Genomic DNA, 22,911 nt, shown 5'->3' with positions numbered 1-22,911 from the left:
AATTTTGGCTATTCTATAACTTCAAACCTCAGTAATCTAGAAGAATTTATTTATTTATAGTTACCATGTTGTGTTATTATGACCTGTTATCAGATTGCTATACGTTCTGTATGTGCTCACATAAGAATCTTTTAATAATGGGACGTGTAGCTTATGTAACATTATGCTATCTGCAAGTTATGTGGACTAAACACCATTAAAATAAAATAAAACAAAATAAAATAACATCTGGAGATCAAAACGCCTGTCAATACACTGGTCACTTCGCAGCTGAATACTAAGGCCCAATTCTGCCACAGCGAAATAGTGGTAGTGGCTCTCAACGATTCGTGTTGTACTGACACAAAATATCTACAACCTACATCACTTTCGGAACATTATTGCTTTGCTTACATAGCACCATATGACATCAGAATATACAAGTCAGAAACGCCGAAAGCTGTGTCATGTTCGATCCGCGCTATGTTCGGATATCAGTCACCGCTTCAGCTTCTCTATCTAGGTACAGGCAGCCAGAAAAATTTGCTGGGACATCTCAACGAGTGAGAGTACAAAAGCATTCAGCTATCAGTCAGAACCTGTACCAGAGGCTGATCTGCAACAAATAACGCCAAATGTGCAATGTCTCACAGCAAAAACATTGGGATGCGAGTTTTCAGTAGGAGAAAAATAAGGTGTAGCCGTGAGTTAGTACACTCTTTTCTGCCAGGTGGTTGTAAATAGTGTGTTGTGTATATCTGTTGGCTCACGACACGATGAGTAAATATCTCAAAATTATTTCGAAACCTGCAATGTATCATTACAAACTTCTTGGCTTTCAAACTAAATCATTCCCCCTGGAAATATGGTATTTATGTAATTTCTTTATTTTTGCTGGTATATTTTTTTCACTTATTCATATTGTTAGGAGGCTAATTCAAACGTGAGAATAAGAGTAAAATGAAGGCATTTCTCTTTGAACTGGGACTGCGTACAGACGCCCATTTTACATTACGAGGCCAACGTCGTAAGCGAAAGGAATTGTGAAAGCATTACTGATAATAAAAGCTGCTAGTGGGAAACATGGATCATGTTGTGGGCTACGCCATGTAGCGTTGTATTTCAGTCCTTATAGTGCAGATGCCAAAGAGGAGATATTGGCAGGCAACTAATACACAGGTCCCATGATGGATACAAAGTTTTGTACTTGAGTTGGTGAGAGACTAGGAAATGAATGTGAATGTGCTTCAGGCTGTGGTCTGATATAGAGAAAAAGTTTATACAACATATCTTCGTCCTTCCCCTACTAACAGAATGGAACAAATTAGTTGCGAACCGAGCGAGGTGGCCCAGTGGTTAGCACACTGGACTCGCATTCGGGAGGACGACGTTTCAATCCCGCGTCCGGCCATCCTGATTTAGGTTTTGCGTGATTTTCCTAAATCTATCCAGGCAAATGTCGGGATGGTTCCTTTGAAAGGGTACGGCCGACTTCCTTCCCCGTCCTTCCCTAATACGATGAGACCGATGACCTCGCTGTTTGGTCTCTTCCCCCAATCAATCAATTCAAAATTAGTTGCGAGAAATTTTACCAAATGTCAGAGAATGGCATGACGTTCAGGACTGCTAAGCATCTACGCACAGACGCAGCCACAGCAGTGAGGACGTCAACTGTTTTCCTGCCCGAAATTACGAGGAACAGTAAAAAGTAATGCCTGCAATTTTTTTATTCGTCAAGAATTTCAAATGCAGCTGCATAGATTAAAACTACAACACTGGTGACTAGTTTATGGCTTTTCTATATAATCTCAATCCATTTCCACGTTTTTTGGCCTTCTTTTAACAAGAGCATGTATTTCAGTGCGGTAAAATGTACGGTCCTGCTGCCGAAGCCATTGACGCACGGACATCTTCAAGGTCTCCTCATATTCAAGGTGAATCCCACCACGAGATTCTATTAGAGTCCCGTAGAGATGGAAGTCTGAGGGCATCAGGTCAAGGCTGTATGGTGGATGAAGCAAGATTTCCCATCCAATTTTACAATCTCTTTACTGGTATGATGACTGGTGCATGGTCTTGCATTATCATGCAAAAGAAAAACATCCTCTATAACATTTGTTGGGCGAACCCACTGAAGACTTCCTTTAAGCTGCTTGAGGGCTCTGACGTATTGGACAGTATTTATTGTTCATCCCCGCTCCAAAAAATTAACCATAATCATACCCTCTGCATCCCAGAATTCTGTAGGCATAACTTTCCCTCCTATCGCAACAGTTCTGAACTTTTCCTTCTTCAGTGACTTCCTTTAACGCCATGCCACTGACTGTCCCTTTGTTTCTGGGTCAAAAAAATGAGCCCATGCTTCGTCTCCGATCACAATTTCCTACAGAAACTCCTGAAACACCTCGCCCCAAACGGAAGCGCTGCAACAGTTTTGAGGGAATTGTTTTCTTTGTCTCTTCATTCATTAGCAATCTTGGTACCCAAGTTTCACATGCCTTTGAGTGCCCCGGCTGTTGAACAGTCGTCAACACACTGCGACACAAATCATATGCAATCATCCAGTGGCCATCAAGAATACCGTCATCGACAGCTGAATGTTGTGTGGAGTCACTGCAATTACCGGCCGGCCGCTCCGTGTTTCGTCAGCCAACAGTGTTTGCTCTTCAGCTTCGTTACAGCGACAAACCGATATCGTCTAATAGGCCGATATCCACTACTGCCTCACCGTACACATTTCTCAATCTTTCACGAAGGGGATTGGGAGTTTTACCTTCTGTATTCACGGGCTGCATCTCAGAACACTAATACGAACATCGATGTCGTCCATTTTGCAAGCGACTGCACTACTTCAATCTGTTGATGCAGAAAGTAACAGCTGCAGTGGTGCATTGGAGAAGAGGCTTCGTGGAATAGCCCCAAATTCAACTTCTTTACTTAACAAACTTTACTTAAGAGCGGACGGTCTGAATTTGACAAAAACTGTCAATTATCAGTTTATTTTTATTTATTAGTAGAACTGAAACATAAAAGAAGGTTGTATACATGGAAGAACCCTGGAGTTACTAAAAGATATCAGATAGATTGTATAATGGTAAGACAGAGATTTAGGAACCAGATTTTAAAGTGTAAGACATTTCCAGGGGCAGATGTGGACTCTGACCACAATCTATTAGTTATGAAGTGCAGATTAAAACTGAAGAAGCTGCAAAAAGGTCGGAATTTAAGGAGATGGGACCTGGATAAACTGACTAAACCAGAGGTTGTACAGAGTTTCAGGGAGAGCATTAAGGAACGTCTGACAAGAATGGGGGAAAGAAATACAGTAGAAGAAGAATGGGTAGCTTTGAGGGATGAATTAGTGAAGCCAGCAGAGGATCAAATAGGTACAAAGACGAGGGCTAGTAGAAACCCTTGGGTTCAGTGCTGCCAGCTCCCAAAAGAATACAACGCTTTACGTTGTCCTAAAATTTTTATTACGCAGCTCCATAAGTACGTAGTGAGATACAAACTGAGGTTGCCAGCCGTTCGGCAGCGACAGGAGGTCTTTCCGCCGTCACTCGGTGGAGGGGGCGAGCTCCTGCTCCGGCACTTTGGTGGGGGGCGCCGCCGCCCCAGCCGCCCCCACGACTTCAGCCGGCGCCCCCTGGGCCACAGGCGCCGACTCCTCCCCGGTCGCTGCCGCTGCAGCCGCCGCCGCTGCCTCAACCGCCGTCGTGGCGACGGCCGCCGCTGCCTCCCTGCAGACGCCTGCCACCGGGATCTCGTCCTAAGGGCACCGAAGCAACAGCACTGCATCGCAACGTCGCCCAGTCCATTGAAGACGAGTTTCTGTCAAATGGTTCAAATGGCTCTGATCACTATGCGACTTAACTTCTGAGGTCAGCAGTCGCCTAGAACTTAGAACTAATTAAACCTAACTAACCTAAGGACATCACACACATCCATGCCCGAGGCAGGATTCGAACCTGCGACCGTAGCGGTCTCTCGGTTCCAGACTGTAGCGCCTAGAACCGCACGGCCACTCCGGCAGGCTGAGTTTCTGTCGCCACAAGTAAATACGCCTGAGAGAGGAACCTCAAAACTGCTACCAGGCACTACATTCACGGAATATTATTGTTCTTGTGGTTTTTACTCCAAAAGATCGTCTAGATCTCCACGATAGTAGACCTATTAGCTTAATTAGTGCAAGACTACTGATCTCTGCATAACTTTTGCAGTATACGTACACTGAGGTGTCAAAAGTCATGGGACACCTCCTAATATGATGACTGATCTTCTTATTGCTCAGCGTAGAGCAGTAATTTCACGTGGCATGGACTCAACAAGTCATTGGAGATCCCCTGAAGAATATTGAGTCACTTTGGCTCTATAGCAGTCCATAACCACGAAAGTGTTGCCAGTGTAGGATTTTGCACACGAACTGACCTGCCGGCCCGTGTGGCCGAGCTGTTCTAGGCGCTTCAGTCCGGAACCGCGCTGCTGCTATGGTCGCAGTTTCGAATCCTGCCTCGGGCATGGATGTGTGTGATCTCCTTAGGATAGTTAGGTTTAAGTAGTTCTAAATCTAGGTGACTGATGACCACAGATGTTAAGTCCCATAGCGCTCAGAGCCATTTGAACCATTTGAACGAACTGACCTCTCGGTTATGTCCCATAAACGATCGATGGGATTCACGTTGGGCGATTTTGGTGGCCAGATCATTCGCGCGATTTGTCCAGAATGTTCTTCAAACCATTTGCGACCAGTTGTGACCCCTGTGACATGAAGCATTGTCATCGACAAAAATTTCGTCTTTATTTGGGAACTTGAAGTCCCTGAATGGCTGCAAACGGTCTCCTAGTAGCCGAACATCCAGAGGACTCAGTCCGTTCCACGTAAACGCAACCCACGCCTTTATGGAGCCACCATCGCCTTGCACAGTGCCTTGTCGACAACTTGGTCCATGGCTTCGTGTGGTCTGTGCCACACTCGAACCCTACCATCAGCTCTTATCCATTGAAGTCGGGACTCATCTGACCAGGCCAAGGTTTTCCAGATGTCTAGGGTCCAACCGAAATGGTCACGAGTCCAGAAGAGGCACTGCAGGCGATGTCGTGTTCTTAGCTAAGGTACTCGCATCAGTCGACTGCTGCCATAACCCATTAATGCTAAATTTCTCCGCACCGCCCTAATGGATACGTTTGTCGTACTTCCCCCACTGATTTCTGTGCTAATTTCTCGCAGTGTTGCTTGCCTGCTAACACTGACAATTCGACGCAAACGCACAGCTCTTGGTCGTTAAGTGAAGGAATCGGCCACTGTGCTGTCCATGGTGAGAGACAATGACTGAAATTTGGTATTCTCGGCACAGTCTTGACACTGTGGATCAAGGAGTATTGAATTCCCTAACGATTTCCAAAATGGAATGTCCCCTGTCTCTAGCTCCATCTACCAGTCCCCGTTCAAAATCTGTTAATTCCCGTCGTGCGGTCATAATCATATCGGAAATCTTTTCACATGTATCACCTGAGTACAAATGATAGCTCCGACAATGCGCTGCCCTTTTATACCCAGTGTAAGCGATACTACCGCCATCTGTATATTTGCATATCGCTATCCCATGACTTTTGTCATCTCAGTCTGTTTTTCTCTACATAACTACTGCAGTCTGCATCCATCTGAACTTGCATACTGTAATCAAGTTCTGACTTCTCTCTACAATCCTTTCTTCCCCTTTTATTTTTATTAAGGAGAATATAGCATTTTCAGTTCTAAAGCCGAAATGTACATTTGATAGCAAATCTTGTGATATAAAGTGAGCAAATATCCTTACATACACAGCCTTTTCAATAACTACAGCAAACACTGATGGTATAGAAATAGGTCTAAAATTGTCTACATTATTCCTTTCTCCCTTTTTATAAAGCAGCTTTACTACGTAGGACTTAAATCGTTCAGGAAACTGACCATTCCTAAAGGAAAAATTACAAATATGGCTAAATACAGAGCTAACGTGTGCAGCACAGTACTTCAATTTTCTGCTAGGGACTCCATCATACGCATGAGCGTCCTTAGTCTTCAGTGATTTAATTATTGACTCACTCCTCCTTGCCTGTATCACAGAGGTGTATTTCAGGCATTTGCCAAGAAAGTTATATGATGTCCTGTAGAAACTAAATTTTTATTTGATTCATCAGCAATGCTGAGAAAATGATTGTTAAATACTCTACACGTATCTGATTTATCAATAAAAGAAATATTTTTACTACGAACACACTTTACATTGTCGACCTTGTGCTGCTGACCAGATGCTTCCTTCACAACTGACCATATGGTTTTAATTGTATCCTGCGAATTAGCTATTCTATTTACATACCACATACCCTTTGTCTTCCTAATAATATTTTTAAGCACCTTACAATACTGTTTGTAATGGACTTCTGTAGATTGATTGTGACTACGTCTAACATATGTATATATATATACGAGGCCCGACTCTTCTAAGATAAGTCATATTCTCAGTTATACCTCACGTGTCCCTGAATTTCTCCTGAAAACAAACTGATCTTCACTGAGGTCAACCTGTACCAGTTTTTCCATTCTTCTGTAAGTAATTCGTATCGGTGTTTTGCAACGATGACTGATGAAACTGATTGTTTGGTAATTTTCGCACATATCGGCACCGGCCTTTTTTTGGATCTGTAATTATTTTAGATTCTTCCTGATTTCTGAAGGTACTTTGCCTATCTCATATACCTAGCCAACCAGATGAAATAATTCTGTCCTTGCTGGCTCTTCCAAAATTCTCATAAGTCTGAGCAAATGTCGTTGACTCCAGTGGCCTTGTTCCAAGTTAGGTCTTTCAGTGACCTATCAAATTCTTCTCGCAGTATCACATCTTCTGTCTCATCTTCATTTAGTCCCTCTTCCCTTTATATAATATTGTATTCAAGTTCGTTTCACCTAGTATATATATATAAGTGAGTGTATCTGGACAGTTCTGACCCTGATATGGGTGCTGGTTGGCATGTTTATTATTTTTTGCCGATGCCTAAACGTGCAATTTGGATGGTCTCACTGCTTTTTAAGGGAAAGTTTCTGGTAGTCTCTAACGCAGTGTGTGTGGAGGTCGTAGTGAATACTTCCCAAAATAGATACGATTATATCCTATTAACGTGCCACGCAGCATCATTAAACTGCTTGGGAAAAGAAATGAAGCACCTAGCAGGGGGAAACGAAATGGAACTTCACAGGTTGAAGGAGTCTGTCATGTTATTTCAGTGATTTTAAAATCGAGTAAAATTTACAAAGAACTTGGCAGTATGAACCCACTTATTAAAATGACGTCAGATCATCTCTGGCCTACATGCATGCATGCACTGATCCTGTTGGGATGGACCTCACAAAGCCGTTGTATCCTCTCTTGAGGCAAGCTGGCTCCTATCTGGTTTAACTGATCCTAGATGTCCTGTCGTCCGAGATGGTCGCAAGCACATTCTGTAGGTGACATATCTGGGAACCTTGATGGTATATAACTGATGAAATGACGATTCGTGGGGGCACATACCATGAGTGGAATGTTGAAAAATGCGAAATGCCACCACGATACTGTCCACGAGTGGTAACACATGAGGACAATGGACGTCAGTGACATACCATTGTGCTGTCACGGTTCCCTCAAGCTCTACCAGCTATAACCTGAAGCCATATCAGGTAGCCCCGCACAACATGACGTCAAGAGCCACTGTGCATCTTCAAAATATTGGCAGAATGGACCTTACCAAAGGTCGTCGTCATAGTCGCCGACGATGATCATCCAGGGCAGTGTAGCACTGCGATTCATCTCCGAACATACGGCGACACCATTCATCAGCACTCCATGCTTCGCAGTCAAGGCAACACTCCAAATTCAACCGTTTGTGTTTCACCATTACCTGCAGCCTACGCATGGAACGGTAATATACTAGTCCAGTCGTAGATAACCTCCGTCCAATCACACTGGGAGATACAGAATGTTGCAGAAAGTCCACTACTTGCTTTTGGATGGCAGGCGTAGATGTAAAAGGGTCACGATGTGCTTGGTGCACAGTGAAGCGATCCTGCCTTGTGGCGGTGAGATGTGGTCGATCGGAAACTTCATGACGAATCTACCTGCCTTTGTGTTTGCATGCAGACCAACACTGGGTCACTGTAACATTCGAATGCTCGACACCACAGCGAAGCCACTTTTAAACTCCGTCAGGTGCTGATAAGGCTGTGTCACACGAGTATACGGCTCCTCCATGTCCTTCACAGTTATCACTCAACATCAGAGGCTCTTTATGCCCAGGCCCAGTAGCAACACTACGCTCGAGCAACATTGCTGTACTCTGGTGGCCATTCTTCCTGTCGCAGAGTATTGCAATTCTAGTCGTTTACACATCCGCCGATGTTGTGTGCGCGTACAGACGACCATGTCTTCTGCGTGCTTCGCGTTTTGTGTTATCAGGCAGTGTAAGATCGCTTTGGCGAAAGTAGCGTTCCCTCTCCATTAACCTCCAGTTATGCTACTCATGCATGTATTCTTACAGATTAGAAGATCGGACTGCAGAACTTGGGAGGCTTCACACCAAACTGAACTGACCGATCAGAGGTTTTGTATAGCTCTTTAATCCCAAGCTTGTTTGTTGTCATGTATTTAGCTTGTAGTATAAACTTCATTTCAGTTACTCGTGTCCTTCACAATTCCTTTAAAGCATTTAATATTTAATTCACATCTCCTGTTTTCAAGTTGTGCCATTTCGAATAAAATTCTCGAGTTTTCGACGTCTGCTCCCACCATCGTTATGAAATGTAGAGCAACTGCCGACCGAGGTTGAAACTTCATGCTGCTTAAACGGGGTGATTCAGCTAAGCTGTTCACCTCAGATACTTTCAATACCGTTTAAGATACCGTAATTCTGTTTTTACCCACATGAAATGTATCGTCTCTTTTCACAGCTATATTAATTACAGAAATACCGCTATCAACTTCGCTTTTTCAAACAGAACTACAGAATTTTCTGTTGCCGGTAGCATAGTTCTAAAAGAGACGCATTTATCGGCGCTGCACTGTTGAAAATCTGATTATTAGTATAGGAGTTACAAAAACTATTGCTGTGAGCGGATTTTGAAGAGTGAAACGCTGCTGAATTCATCTCATTTAGGACTACGATTCTAGCAGCAGAAATACTCAGTTCCTTTTCAATAATGCGGGGTGACATATAATGTTGTTTACTATATCTTGAACACCTCCGGACGTATTTGAGGTTAACATTTTTGTTAAAATGTCCTTTACGCACGAGGTAACAACGTCTAGAATATCCGAGAGGAGGACCGAAATCCTCGACGTAGGCCTTCGAGTGCCGCGTGTTTAAAGACATCTGTGAATGCAGCAGGATAGACACTAACGTTAAACGTTTTACTGAGCATACGCGACAGATCAAGCAAAGGGAGATGGAGAAGTCGACAGTGGCTGAATGTTACCTGAAGAACGGGCATCAGTGTGTGGAAAAAAATACAGAAACACGAAAAACACGGTACATTCCCGTGCCTAAGACGGTGTAGGAAAATCGCAGCTTCCATTTGTCTCAGAATGGTTTTCAGCGGAATATTGTACCAGTCTTTCTGCAAAAAAGTGGAAGTTCAGGTAAAAAAGATGGAAATGGATAGCGATCAGGCACACTTCTCGCCAAAGTGAAATCAGGAATCTGTGGTGGCCAGCGAAGATGCGACCATTCAGCCTCCTATTCACAAAATCAGTCGTCGACGATGCAAGCTTTGTTAACGGGGGCCCTGTCGTCTTGTATAGTAGCGTCACCATTGGGGAACAAACATTGTACCATGGAATGGATCTTATAAAGAAAAGTAGTCACATAATCTTTGGTAGTAACATCTGGTTTAACTGATCCTAGTTGTCCTGGATACTGCCGTCCAAGATGGTCCCACGCACATTCTGTCAGTGACATATCTGGGAACCTTGCTGGTATGTAACTGATGAAAATGACTGTGATACTTCAGTTTCTCACGGCGTATTTGTTGCTCGAACACTCCACTGGGATACTGCCGATTCATAGTGTCCAACGGGCACAATATTTCGGCGATCAGACATGTCGCCAACGTCAGGTGCGCTGACGAACTGGGTTCCTGAGGGTGGGCGGTCGATTTAAATCCCCTCACCCCGTGGGCCGCTCTCTTTGCCGTCCGCGCCCGCTACAATCTCAGCAAGGCTTGGGACCCGGCATTGAATGTAATTAAGAAGACTCTCAGCAAGAAGTATGAACTGGCGACCAGGGCGGACGTAGCAAGCACATCGACGCTACGACAGATTCCGACGCCCACGTCTTCGCGACCGCCGGCGGTGAAGAGAGCGGTCCGCGGGGGGGGGGGGGATTTAAATCGGCAGCCCGCCCTCAGGAGCTCAGTTCGTCAGCGCACCTGACGATGGCGACATGTCTGATCGCCGAAATATTGTGCCCGTTGGACACTATGAACACGCAGTATACCCGTGGACTGTTCGAGTGATGAAATGACTGTTCGTGGGGGCAGAGTAATCATGGGGGCTATCGAATACTACGGTGTGGTTGCCCAAATCAGCACTGAATCCCCGCCATATTTCAGTGTTGGGACGACACTCGGGCAGAGACGGAAAAAGTGTCAAACTGGAAAATTGGAAATCTGTGGTGAGTTCCTATGGGACCAAACTGCTGAGGCCACCGGTTCGTAGGCTTAGACACTACCTAAGCTAATTTAAACAACTTTCGCTAAGGACAGCACACACACCCATGCAAGAGGGAGGACTCGAACCTCCAACGGGTGGAGTCGCGCGAACTGTGGCAAGGCGCCCTAGACCACGATGCTACCCCGTGAGGCGAAAAAGTATGAAACAAGACTTTTCCGACTGAATAAGTTCCTTCCATTACTCCATAGTCCACGTTTTACGGCTTCAGCAGCATGTTTTCCTGTTACTGTTTTTTGCATTCCTGATGAGTGGTTTTGGAATTCAAGCTCTCCCTGCAATTCGCTGCCCATGAAGCTCTGTTTCTTATGTTTTGGAGCCGACAGGGTTCGTGACTGGGACGTTCACTCCCGCAGTGATTTTTGCAGCTAACGTCCTCTTATTGCGTCACAGTCCTCTTCAATGGCTGTTCGTCGAAGCTGTCAAGGCTCGAGTATTTTGCTCGAAATAATACATGTTGAGAACTAAGAACGTTTTATTTCGGCATATTGTCACGAAACAATGCGAAGACGAACTTGTTTCCGAAAAGCTTGCTTTTTCCTGAAATTATTTAGGATGGGGAGCGACGGTTTCTGCTTCTGATAATCAACCCGCATCTCTAGGTTGCCGGGTGAGAGGAGGCTGTTCGTCGAAGCTGTCAAGGCTCGAGAATTTTATTCGAAATAATACATGTTGAGAACTAAGAACGTTCTATTTCAGCATATTGTCACGAAGGTGGCAATTCAAGGAGATGGGACCTAGATAAACTGAAAGAAACAGAGGTTGTACAGAGTTTCAGGGAGAGCATAAGGGAACAATTTACGGGAACGGGGGAAAGAAATACAGTAGAAGAAGAATGGGTAGCTTTCAGGGATGAAGTAGTGAAGGCAGCAGAGGAACAAGTAGGTAAAAAGACGAGGGCTAATAAAAATCCTTGGGTAACAGAAGAAATATTGAATTTAATTGATGAAAGGAGAAAATATAAAAATGCAGTAAATGAAGCAGGCAAGAAGGAATACAAACGTCTCAAAAATGAGATCGACAGGAAGTGCAAAATGGCTAAGCAGGGATGGCTAGAGGACAAATGTAAGGATGTAGAGGCTTATCTCACTAGGGGTAAGATAGATACTGCCTACAGGTAAATTAAAGAGACCTTTGGAGATAAGAGAACCACTTGTATGAACATCAAGAGTTCAGATGGAAACCCAGTTCTAAGCAAACAAGGGAAAGCAGAAAGGTGGAAGGAGTATATAGAGGGTCTATACAAGGGCGATGTACTTGAGGACAGTATTATGGAAATGGAAGGGGATGTAGATGAAGATGAAATGGGAGATACGATACTGCGTGAAGAGTTTGACAGAGCACTGAAAGACCTGAGTCGAAACAAGGCCCCCGGAGTAGACAACATTCCATTGGAACTACTGACGGCCTTGGGAGAGCCAGTCCTGACAAAACTCTACCATCTGGTGAGCAAGATGTATGAAACAGTCGAAATACCCTCAGACTTCAAGAAGAATATAATAATTCCAATCCTAAAGAAAGCAGGTGTTGACAGATGTGAAAATTACCGAACAATCAGTTTAATAAGCCACAGCTGCAAAATACTAACACGAATTCTTTACAGACGAATGGAAAAACTGATAGAAGCCGACTTCGGGGAAGATCAGTTTGGATTCCGTAGAAATACTGTAACACGTGAGGCAATACTGACCTTACGACTTATTTTAGAAGAAAGATTAAGGAAAGACAAACCTACGTTTCTAGCATTTGTAGACTTAGAGAAAGCTTTTGACAATGTTGATTGGAATACTCTCTTTCAAATTCTAAAGGTGGCAGGGGTAAAATACAGGGAGAGAAAGGCTATTTACAATTTGTACAGAAACCAGATGGCAGTTATAAGAGTCGAGGGACATGAAAGGGAAGTAGTGATTGGGAAGGGAGTAAGACAGGGTTGTAGCCTCTCCCCGATGTTATTCAATATCTATATTGAGCAAGCAGTAAAGGAAACAAAAGAAAAATTCGGAGTAGGTATTAAAATCCATGGAGAAGAAATAAAAACTTTGAGGTTCGCCGATGACATTGTAATTCTGTCAGAGACAGCAAAGGACTTGGAAGAGCAGTTGAACGGAATGGATGGTGACTTGAAGGGAGGATATAAGATGAACATCAACAAAAGCAAAACGAGGATAATGAAATGTAGTCGAATTAAGTCGGGTGCTGTTGAGGGTATTAGATTAGGAAATAAGACACTTAAAGTAGTAAAGGAGTTTTGCTATTTGGGGAGCAAAATAACTGATGATGGTCGAAGTAAAGAGGATATAAAATGTAGACTGGCAATGGCAAGGAAAGCGTTTCTGAAGAAGAGAAATTTGTTAACATCGAGTATAGATTTAAGTGTCAGGAAGTCATTTCTGAAAGTATTTGTATGGAGTGTAGCCATGTATGGAAGTGAAACATGGACGGTAAATAGTTTGGACAAGAAGAGAATAGAAGCTTTCGAAATGTGGTGCTACAGAAGAATGCTGAAGATAAGATGGGTGGACCACATAACTAATGAGGAAGTATTGAATAGGATTGGGGAGAAGAGAAGTTTGTGGCACAACTTGACCAGAAGAAGGGATCGGTTGGTAGGACATGTTCTGAGGCATCAAGGGATCACCAATTTAGTATTGGAGGGCAGCGTGGAGGGTAAAAATCGTAGGGGGAGACCAAGAGATGAATACACTAAGCAGATTCAGAAGGATGTAGGTTGCAGTAGGTACTGGGAGATGAAGAAGCTTGCACAGGATAGAGTAGCATGGAGAGCTGCATCAAACCAGTCTCAGGACTGAAGACCATAACAACAACATTGTCACGAAAGAATGCGAAGACGAACTTGTTTCCGAATTTCTCTAAAGTTGCTTTTTCCTGAAATTATTTAGGATGGGGAGCGACTGTTTCTGCTTCTGTTAATCAACCCGCATCTCTAGGTTGCCGGGTGAGAGGAAGAGGAATGAAAGTAAAGAGCTCTTATGTTTCACGATGTAGTCATGCGAGTATTAGAAGCGCCAGGGTGACAATTATTCAACTATAAGAAATAAAATCGTCATAATATCTGAACGGTTTACGTTAGGACATTCAAACTACATGGTCGGCCGCGGGGCATGATGGGAATTAGTATGGTTTCATTTGGATGGGTTGTTAATGAGGAAACCTGGCGCATTTGGGGGACTGAGAATCCTCATTTCTCGATCGAGAAGTCTCTTCACGCACAACAGGTTACTGTGTGGTGTGCAATGTCCAGTCACGGAATAATATGTGTAATATTCCTTGAAGGCGCGGTGACGACCGAAAGCTACGTGAAGGTTTTGGAAGGTGATTTCATCCCCATTATCCAAAGTCATCCTAATTTCGACAAGATGTGGTTCATGCAAGACGCAGATCGACCGCATCGAAGCAGTAGGGTGTTTGATGTCCTGGAGGAGAACTTTGGGGACCGCATTCCGGCTCTGGGGTACCCAGATGCCACTGGCATAGGCCTCCATTGGCCACCATATTCTCCGGATGTGAAAACATGCGACTCCTTTTTGTGGGGCTATGTTAAAGGGGAGATGTACAGCAGTAACCCCTAAATCATTGCTGAGCTGAAACCAGCCATTCGGGAGGTCTTCGATGTACCAACACTTCAGCGGGTCATGCAGAATTTCGCCATTCGTCTGCGCCACATCATCGCCAATGATGGCGGGCATATCGAACATGTCATAACCTGAATCCGAATATCTGTAGTGACGTTTACCTGGTGAATGAAGTATGCGCACGTCGTAGTTTGTAACTAATTTACTCTTTTTTTGTATACAGGGTGTGTCAAAAAGAATGACCCGATTTTAACTTGTAATAATATTGAGACCAATCTCACTAGGTATGGCCGGTATTACACTATAAAATTTCTTTGTCAAAGATTTGATCAAAGATGTGATAAAATATTCCGTCAAATATATTTGACAAAGATCTTTGACGTAGCGCTAGAAAGGGTATTACACTGTCATATTTTTCGTCAAGTTCAAGATGGCTGACAACAGCAACTTGTTATTAACCGCAGCAGTTGCATGTACCACAACTGCGGAAGAGAAGCGGGGGGAAAAAAGGAAACATACCTGGGTGAAGCCGTGGGTTTTACGACGAGACGACAAAAGCATTCAACAAAACTTGTTACGTAAGCTTATAGTGGAGGACATCAAGTCGTACATCAATTACTTAAGAATGGATGAGAATACATTTCTGTAAGTGCTCAATGAAGTGTATCCTCATATCACAAAGCACAATATTCACTTAAGAACTGCTACATCTGCAGAAGGCAGGCTCACTGTAACACACTGATTCCTTACTACAGAGGGTTAGGTTTGTTTAGGTTATTTCAGGTCTCCAATCTTCGTAATCTATTTTTGTATTCAGCATGCCTCACGTTGTAAAGCACCTCATCAGCTTCATACGTCTCTCTTAACTTTGTAGTTGTCGGCAAACACCAATTGTATTTACCGGCAATGTTTATAAAAACACTACAGACGACAGAATGCAGCGATGCTAGCGCTCCATGTGGTAACATGTCACATTGCGGTAGACAGAAGACAAGCCACTTCTTTGATCAAATCTACAGCGAGGCTCTAGATTGATCAAATATTGGACGATATTTGACGAAGTTCCCTATTACACCATCAAATATCTGTGACAAAGATTGTGGACAAGGATATTTGAGAAAGAAATTTGATAGTGTAATACTGGCCTAACTGAAACAGCGCTAATCGGCATGGGCTAGAGTTTCAGAAATAATCCGCTAGATGTCGCTACGAGCGCTGACCTACAGCATGCAGCCAGTCTCGCGCAATACGGCGTCTGTGCAATAGCAGCTGTATTGTGTTATTGAGTTTAGTCGTACTCAGTCAGTGATCGCAGTTCAGCGGGCGTTTCGTATTCGATTTCGTGCTTAATCACCATCACGAAAGAACACTCGACTGTGGCACAAGCAGTTTGAAGAAACAGGGTGCCTCTGTAAAGGCAAAAGTCGTGGCCGGCCATGCATTCCTGAACAAACAGTGGAACAAATCCGACGAGCATTTGTGTGGATGTCGTCTGTGCAGCCAGTGAAGGACATATTGAACATTTATGATGGATTTTTATAAACTTCTGTCTTTTCTGAGTAATTTAGTAAGTAATTTGTTGGTGTTAAGCCCTTCTTCCTAATAAATAATTCTATCTAAAATTAGGTAATTCTTTTTGGGACATCCTGTAGTTCAATAAATGTCACCATGTATCTGGAAATGACTACATATTCTCATAGTTATGATGAAGCGAGATGCCGTAATGGTAAGACGTAGACATGCATCCAGGCGGTCAGCAGTTGAAATCTCCATCCGGCTACCTAAAATTAATACTTCCTTGGTTTCCCTATATTGCTTAAGGCAATGGATGGCTCTATTGAAAATTCACATTCGATTTCCTTCCCCACCCTTCCCCATTCCGATTGTGTGTGGTCTCTAATGCATCGTGGGAGACAAGATATTGATTTCTAACTTGTAGTAACAACTAACTGTTGTAAAAACAATTTAATTGGAAATAAATTTTGAAGAAACTGATAACCACAAAATGCACTTACATGTCTGAGTTTGGCAAAGTTCTGAAGCCAGGCGACGACCATGTGGATGTATTCCGCCCGGGATCGCTACGGAACAAATGTCACACATGCTGAGTGCAGCTGCCACAACGACTGTGTTGACAAACAACAAGTGTAACACTCGCCAGAGCTGTACAATGCAGGGGCTGGACAAAATAATATGTACATCCTGTGGTAATCAGTTGCTTCATTGCTTTGTTTTTTTTTTTAGGCACTTGATGTTGATTCTATTATTAAGATTCGCCTGAACTGCTAAGGTCGTTGTGTGGATCTACCGTTACATAGTTTTTGCACAAATTCAGTGAGCCTCTCATTAGGTGGTGGCTATCTTACCGTAACAAATGATTTTGCAACTTTTCTGTTGCAGAACGTGTTCAGGAGCGGCAGATACGGTATTAATGCACATACTGCTAAAGATGACGGATGAACATGACTTGGCCGCTCAAACTGAGGCTCTCACTGTAGTCTGCGGACATATGGAAAGGAAATATGACTGGTAACTAATTTAGATGAGCGTTCAGATTCAATAGCTCGGCATCAGAACTCCGCAAGCGACGACTGGAAATGCATTCGTAGTATAATGTGAATGATGAGGAACAACACTTTTTTGTCTCAACATTCACAGGCTTTGAATAATATCGCTTTCTTACCAGTGGAGAAATAATTGGAATCCGTTTTCTTCTTTAATATGTCACAAGGAATTCAGTAATTCCTCTGAAACCAACAATATTTAATTCTAATGATTACCAGACAGGTTTTATACATATACTGATTGCTAAGAGGATTAAAGTCCTTTATTAGTTCTACAAGCAAACCTACGTACTATTAACTGGATGTTCATATTATTTTGTTCAACCCCTATGTGTTTAAACTAAACAGAGAAAAAAATTTAAAAATATGGGCCAGTGCTTTTTTGAGAGTATGTATTTGGATATAACTTGTCCTTGCCTTAAATATGGGTCACTGAACGATACCTAACTAATTATGATCACTTTGTTATTTTGCACAGAAACTGGGCGTGAGAGATGGTCACAATGATGGGTACAGCGATTCGTTGTTTTAAATAGTAGAATCTTCATCAGTCTTTGCCCTCAAGATTTTTTAAATACTTTATTTGATTACTAATTTCAATGTGTTATGATCATTTTTAAACAGGTCAGTGTTAATAAAACATAATAAACTTCTTGGCTAAATATGCGTCTCTGTTATATAATTGTTCAAAACTAGTGAGGAAACAATTTTTTAATCTTGTAATCAAAGACTGATAAAAATTCTATAATATTTTTACATATAATTCCAACAGTTTTATACAGGTGAAATTCAGCAATAATTAAAAGCATTATTCCATGCTTTTAGTGAGATTATGTAAAGAGCAATACGGTCTGTTAATAGTTTTAAATAAATGTATCGCATAACAAAGGTATCAATGGCAATGTTAATGGTTATGTTGAATTACCATCTTACACACTTAGCACGAAACCATCAAGGTATGAAGAATTGCTGTTAATTCTATTGGCTCAAACATGACTTACGTATTTGCATTAACTCCCCCCCCCCCCCCCCTTAAAGATTGTAATGTATCAAAAGAAGAACACAGTAACCAGGCAAAAATGAAAAAAGTTTGCTGATTTAGTGAATATATTTTCTAGCTAAACTCGTCATGCAGAATACTATGACCACTTAGACAACAGATTCTTGCTGCTCCTTTGGTACAGAGATTATCTGCTTCTCTTCGTCAGAAACATTCCACTAGTTACTGGTCACTGGCTTATAACGCCAGATGTCGTCAAAATTTGTGTGGCACACATCCCAGAAGCAGGGCTTCATCATCAAACATGGGTATTACTGAAATGAATATTATTCCATAGAAAAGATGCATGTCACGACACTGATGAATAGACGTCAGCCCCATGCTTATGTTATTACTTCAAGAATTGAATGTAGTGTGAAGCCACCACACGCTGCAGTCACAGCCTCTATACATGTACATCTGCTTATATACTTCACAAGCCATTGTACTGCGGTTGGTGAAGGGTACGTTGTTCGAATATTACGATTTTTTTTGTCTTAATCTATTTCCATATTGAGCGAAGGGAAACTGACGGCCCATAAGCGTCTCCACGTGACGTAATCTTTTATGTTATTCTCGGGATGCCTAGGCAGTCTCTTACGATCCTAGCAGCCCATCGCGAATTTGTTCAGCGTCTGTTGTTATGCATAATTAACAAGAACTCTAAACGCTAGAACAATAATCTAAAATTCGCCCGCTCCTTGCATAGCATTTCATTTGCAGATGCTCAGCACTCTTTCAGAACCTTTCCAACAGTTTTACGACTTTCGTTCGCCTTTCTAAAAACTGATTTTAAGTGTACATCCCATTTCATATCACTTCCTAGTATTACCCCTCAACATTTATACTATGTGGCGTGCTCAAGATGTTCATCACTTATCTTACAATCCGATTTATATCGAGTTCTATCTCTTAGCGATCAGAGTTAACTCGTATTTATATCACTACTGGCCATTAAAATTGCTACACCAACAAGAAATGCAGATGATAAACGGGTATTCATTGGACAAATATATTATACTAGAACTGACATTGATTACATTTTCATGCAATTGGGGTGCATAGATCCTGAGAAATCAGTACCCAGAACAACCACCTCTGGCCGTAATAACGGCCTTGATACGCCTGGGCATTAAGTCAAACAGAGCTTGGATGGCGTGTACAGGTACATCAGCCCATGCAACTTCAACATGATACCACAGCTCATCAGGAGTAGTGACTGGCGTATTGTGACGAGCCAGTTGCTCGGCCACCATTGACCAAACGTTTTCAATTGGTGAGAGATCTGGAGAATTTGCTGGCCAGGGCAGCAGTCGAACATTTTCTGTATCCAGAAACGCCCGTACAGGACCTGCAACATGCGATCGTGCATTATCCTGCTGAAATGTAGGGTTTCGCAGGGATCGAATTAAGGTTAGAGCCACGGGTCGTAACACATCTGAAATGTAACGTCCACTGTTCAAAGTGCCGTCAATGCGAACGAGATGTGACCGAGACGTGTAACCAATGGCACTCCATACCATCACGCCGGGTGATACGCCAGTATGGCGATGACGAATACACGCTTCCAATGTGCGTTCACCGCGATGTCGCCAAACACGGATGCGACCATCATGATGCTGTAAACAGAACCTGGATTCATCCGAAAAAATGAAGTTTTGCCATTTGTGCGCCCAGGTTCGTCGTTGAGTACACCATCTCAGGCGCTCCTGTCTGCGATGCAGCTGATAGTCCATGCTGCTGCAAACGTCGTTGAACTGTTCGTGCAGATGATTGTTGTCTTGAAAACGTCCCCATCTGTTGACTCAGGGATCGAGAAGTGGTTGCACGATCCGCTACAGCCATGCGGATAAGATGCCTGTCATTTCGACTGCGAGTGATACGAGGCCGTTGGGATCCAGGACGGCGTTCTGTATTACCCTTCTTAACCCACCGATCCCATATTCTGCTAACAGTGATTGGATCTCGACCAACGCTAGCAGCAATGTCGTGACACGATAAACCGCAATCGCGATAGGCTACAATCCGACCTTTATCAAAGTCGGAAACCTGATGGTACACATTTCTCCTCCTTACACGAGGCACCACAACAACGTTTCATCAGGCAACGCCGGTCAACTGCTGTTTGTGTATGAGAAATCGGTTGGAAACTTTCCTCATGTTAGCACGCTGTATGTGTCGCAACCGGCGCTAACCTTGTGTGAATGCTCTGAAAAGCTAATCATTTGCATATCACAGCATCTTCTTCCAGTCGGTTAAATTTCGCGTCTGTATCTCGTCATCTTCTTGGTGTAGCAATTTTAATGGCCATTAGTGCACATTTAAAGTGGGCTGTCACTCATATTTTCCAAGTATTTCTGCATTACTCTATGATTGTCGTACACCCATACTTCTCAGTAAACAGCAGCATTGTCAGTCAAAAATCCGATGAATCGTTTGTACATGTTATACACTGTGGGTCCTGAACTCGTTAGACATTATGGGTCCTATTACGCTTCCTTGAGGCCACCCGATGTTATGCTGTGTTATCAAAAGAGCATGGTCATAACAGTGTTCTGTGTAGTTGCGAGTGCATTATGTCGGAGATAACTGAATTCAATAGCGGTCAAATTGCTGGCGCTCGTATGACGGGTGCTTCTATCACAAAGGTAGCCGAAGTTTTCCAGGAGGAACCGTGAAGAAGACATTTCATTTATTTGTTTTGACTTTTGGATACAGAACACTTGCAGCACAATTCGGGATAGCGGAAAAACAACACCCGCTAAGTCTCAAAGCGGATGAAAATGTGTGTTAAGTGATTGTGATCGACGGTCATCGGAGAGGCTTGAGTCGAAAACTGACAGGACGACGGCTGCAAAAGTCACTACTGTTCAGATGAAAGAGTAGAGAAGGCGGTGGGACATCAGCCAACAGCCCGCTGACTAGGACCGTCACCACGACAGGAGCGCTCTGTACCCGAATAGCATGTGATCCATAGCAATTGGTTACATGGACCTTGTATACAGCAAAGGTCTTTGATTGTGTGCATGTCGCCCATCGCTTGCGACACCGTTGTAAATTCAAAGTTAAGAGTTGTCAGTCTTCTTCTTTGTAATAAAAATTGTAAATGTTATTTGCTTGAATTGTTGTACAGCATTCGAGAACGCAGCATCCTTTAGGCACGCTATACGAGACAAGTTTGCAGGATCCCACAACTACAGAACTGAATATCACACTCGCGAGTCTTGTCAGCACCAAAACAGGACGAAGGAAGCACCATAAGCTGGAAATTGCAAGGAGAGCTGGATTCACAAAACCAATACAAATTCCCATAACAAGAAAACATAGTGTCGAAGGCATATCATCTGGACTGTGGACCAATTGAAGGAAGCCATTTGGTCGGATGATCTTTTTTCACACTTTTTGGTCGAGTTTCATCCCAAGAGTGAAACATGGCGGGGGTTAGATGATGATTTGGGCAGTCATATCATGGTATTCCATGCTCCTCATGATTATTCCAAAAATGGTTCAAATGGCACTGAGCACTATGGGACTTAATTTCTGAGGTCATCAGTCCCCTAGAACTTGAAACTATTTAAACCTAAGTAACCTAAGGACATCACACACATCCATGCCCGAGGCAGGATTCGAACCTGCGACCGTAGCGGTAGCGCGGTTCCAGACTGTAGTGCCTAGATCCGCTCGGCCACTCCGGCCGACAATAGTTATTTCGCAAGAACACTTTCCTGCCAAGGATTATGTGACCATTTTGGCTAAAAAGGTCAATCCCTTGGCAGGATGTTTCTTCCTGAACGTTGATACTGTGTTCCAAGACGACGAAACTCATTTACAGAATGAGATTTTCACTCTGCAGCGGAGTGTGCGCTGATATGAAACTTCCTGGCAGATTAAAACTGTGTGCCGGACCGAGACTCGATCTCGGGACCTTTGCCTTTCGCGGGCAAGTGCTCTACTATCTGAGCTACCGAAGCACGTCTCACGTTCTACGAGGTTCGCAGCAGAGCTTCTGTAAAGTTTGGAAAGTAGGAGACGAGGTACTGGCACAAGTATAGCTGTGAGGACGGGGCGTGTGTCGTGCTTGGGTAGCTCAGATGGTAGAGCACTTTCCCGCGAAAGGCGAAGGTCCCGAGTTCGAGTCTCGGTCCGGCACACAGTTTCAATCTGCCAGGAAATTTCAAAACTCGTTTAGTTAGCACGAGGATGAACTGTAGCATCTCCTCTTGTCACAACAGCTCCAGATCGCAATGTATGGAGCCTTTGTGGTCTGCTATCGAAAGAAGAATGCCGGAGGATCCGTGTTCATCTCCACCATCGCTTCATGAACATGTCGCTATCGTGCAGGATGAATGGTACAAGATTCCTTTGAAAATCATACAGGATCAGTAAGTATCCATTCCGAGATGACTGGAAGATGTTTTAAATGCCAACGGGTTTCCTACACTGCATTCGACGTTGTAATGAATTTTTTTTTTTGTGTTTACAAATTTTTGCCCATCTCCTGTATGTTCTGAAACGTCTAGACGGCACTCACAAAACCAGGCGCGATGCTCACACTCAAGTTACTCGCCTTTCTCTGGTGAGATATTGGAATGTCCGTGATAAGAGTAGGTGGTGTCTGTTCGCAGTTTCAGCGCTACTTGATTTCTCCCTGTGGACCGCACGTGGCCGACGCCTTACCGACCGATCCCACTGGTTTTGTGTGTGGTATTCCACGGTGCTGTAGGCAAATTCCAGGGGGAGCAACATGTGTGTTCCACGGTATTCGCACACCTGCGAGCGAGGAAGGGATAAGCTAATGATGCCAACGTCATCAGCTCCCTTCCGCCTCTTCCTACACCCCCCTCTCCCCCCCCCCCCCCTGCCGGCTAGGAATCTGCATCGCTGAGGTTGTCTGCAGAGGGCGTCTCATACCAAACAGTTTAATGTGGCGCCACACTGTATTACCGTGCAGTCTGACATGGAAAGCGTGCTTGTAGGGCCTCTTCCCTACAGTCACG

The 22,911-nt window shown here is 43.6% G+C and overlaps 1 protein-coding gene across 1 annotated transcript in view; it reads right to left on the bottom strand.

Annotated features, from left to right (window-relative positions):
- Window positions 1–571: 571 nt before the first annotated feature.
- The window catches only part of LOC126092869 (testis-specific serine/threonine-protein kinase 3-like), a 184,964-nt gene continuing 162,624 nt past the window's right edge, over window positions 572–22,911 (bottom strand). The window contains exon 7 of the mRNA XM_049908600.1: window positions 572–595. Within this exon, the coding sequence (XP_049764557.1) occupies window positions 572–595 (24 nt within the window). The remainder of the gene's footprint in view (window positions 596–22,911) is intronic.

This window comes from Schistocerca cancellata, chromosome 7, assembly GCF_023864275.1.
Source record: "Schistocerca cancellata isolate TAMUIC-IGC-003103 chromosome 7, iqSchCanc2.1, whole genome shotgun sequence".
NCBI classification, from domain to species: domain Eukaryota; kingdom Metazoa; phylum Arthropoda; class Insecta; order Orthoptera; family Acrididae; genus Schistocerca; species Schistocerca cancellata.
The sequence above is the reverse complement of the archived record's forward strand: the minus strand, read 5'-3'. Positions and strand labels throughout refer to the sequence as shown.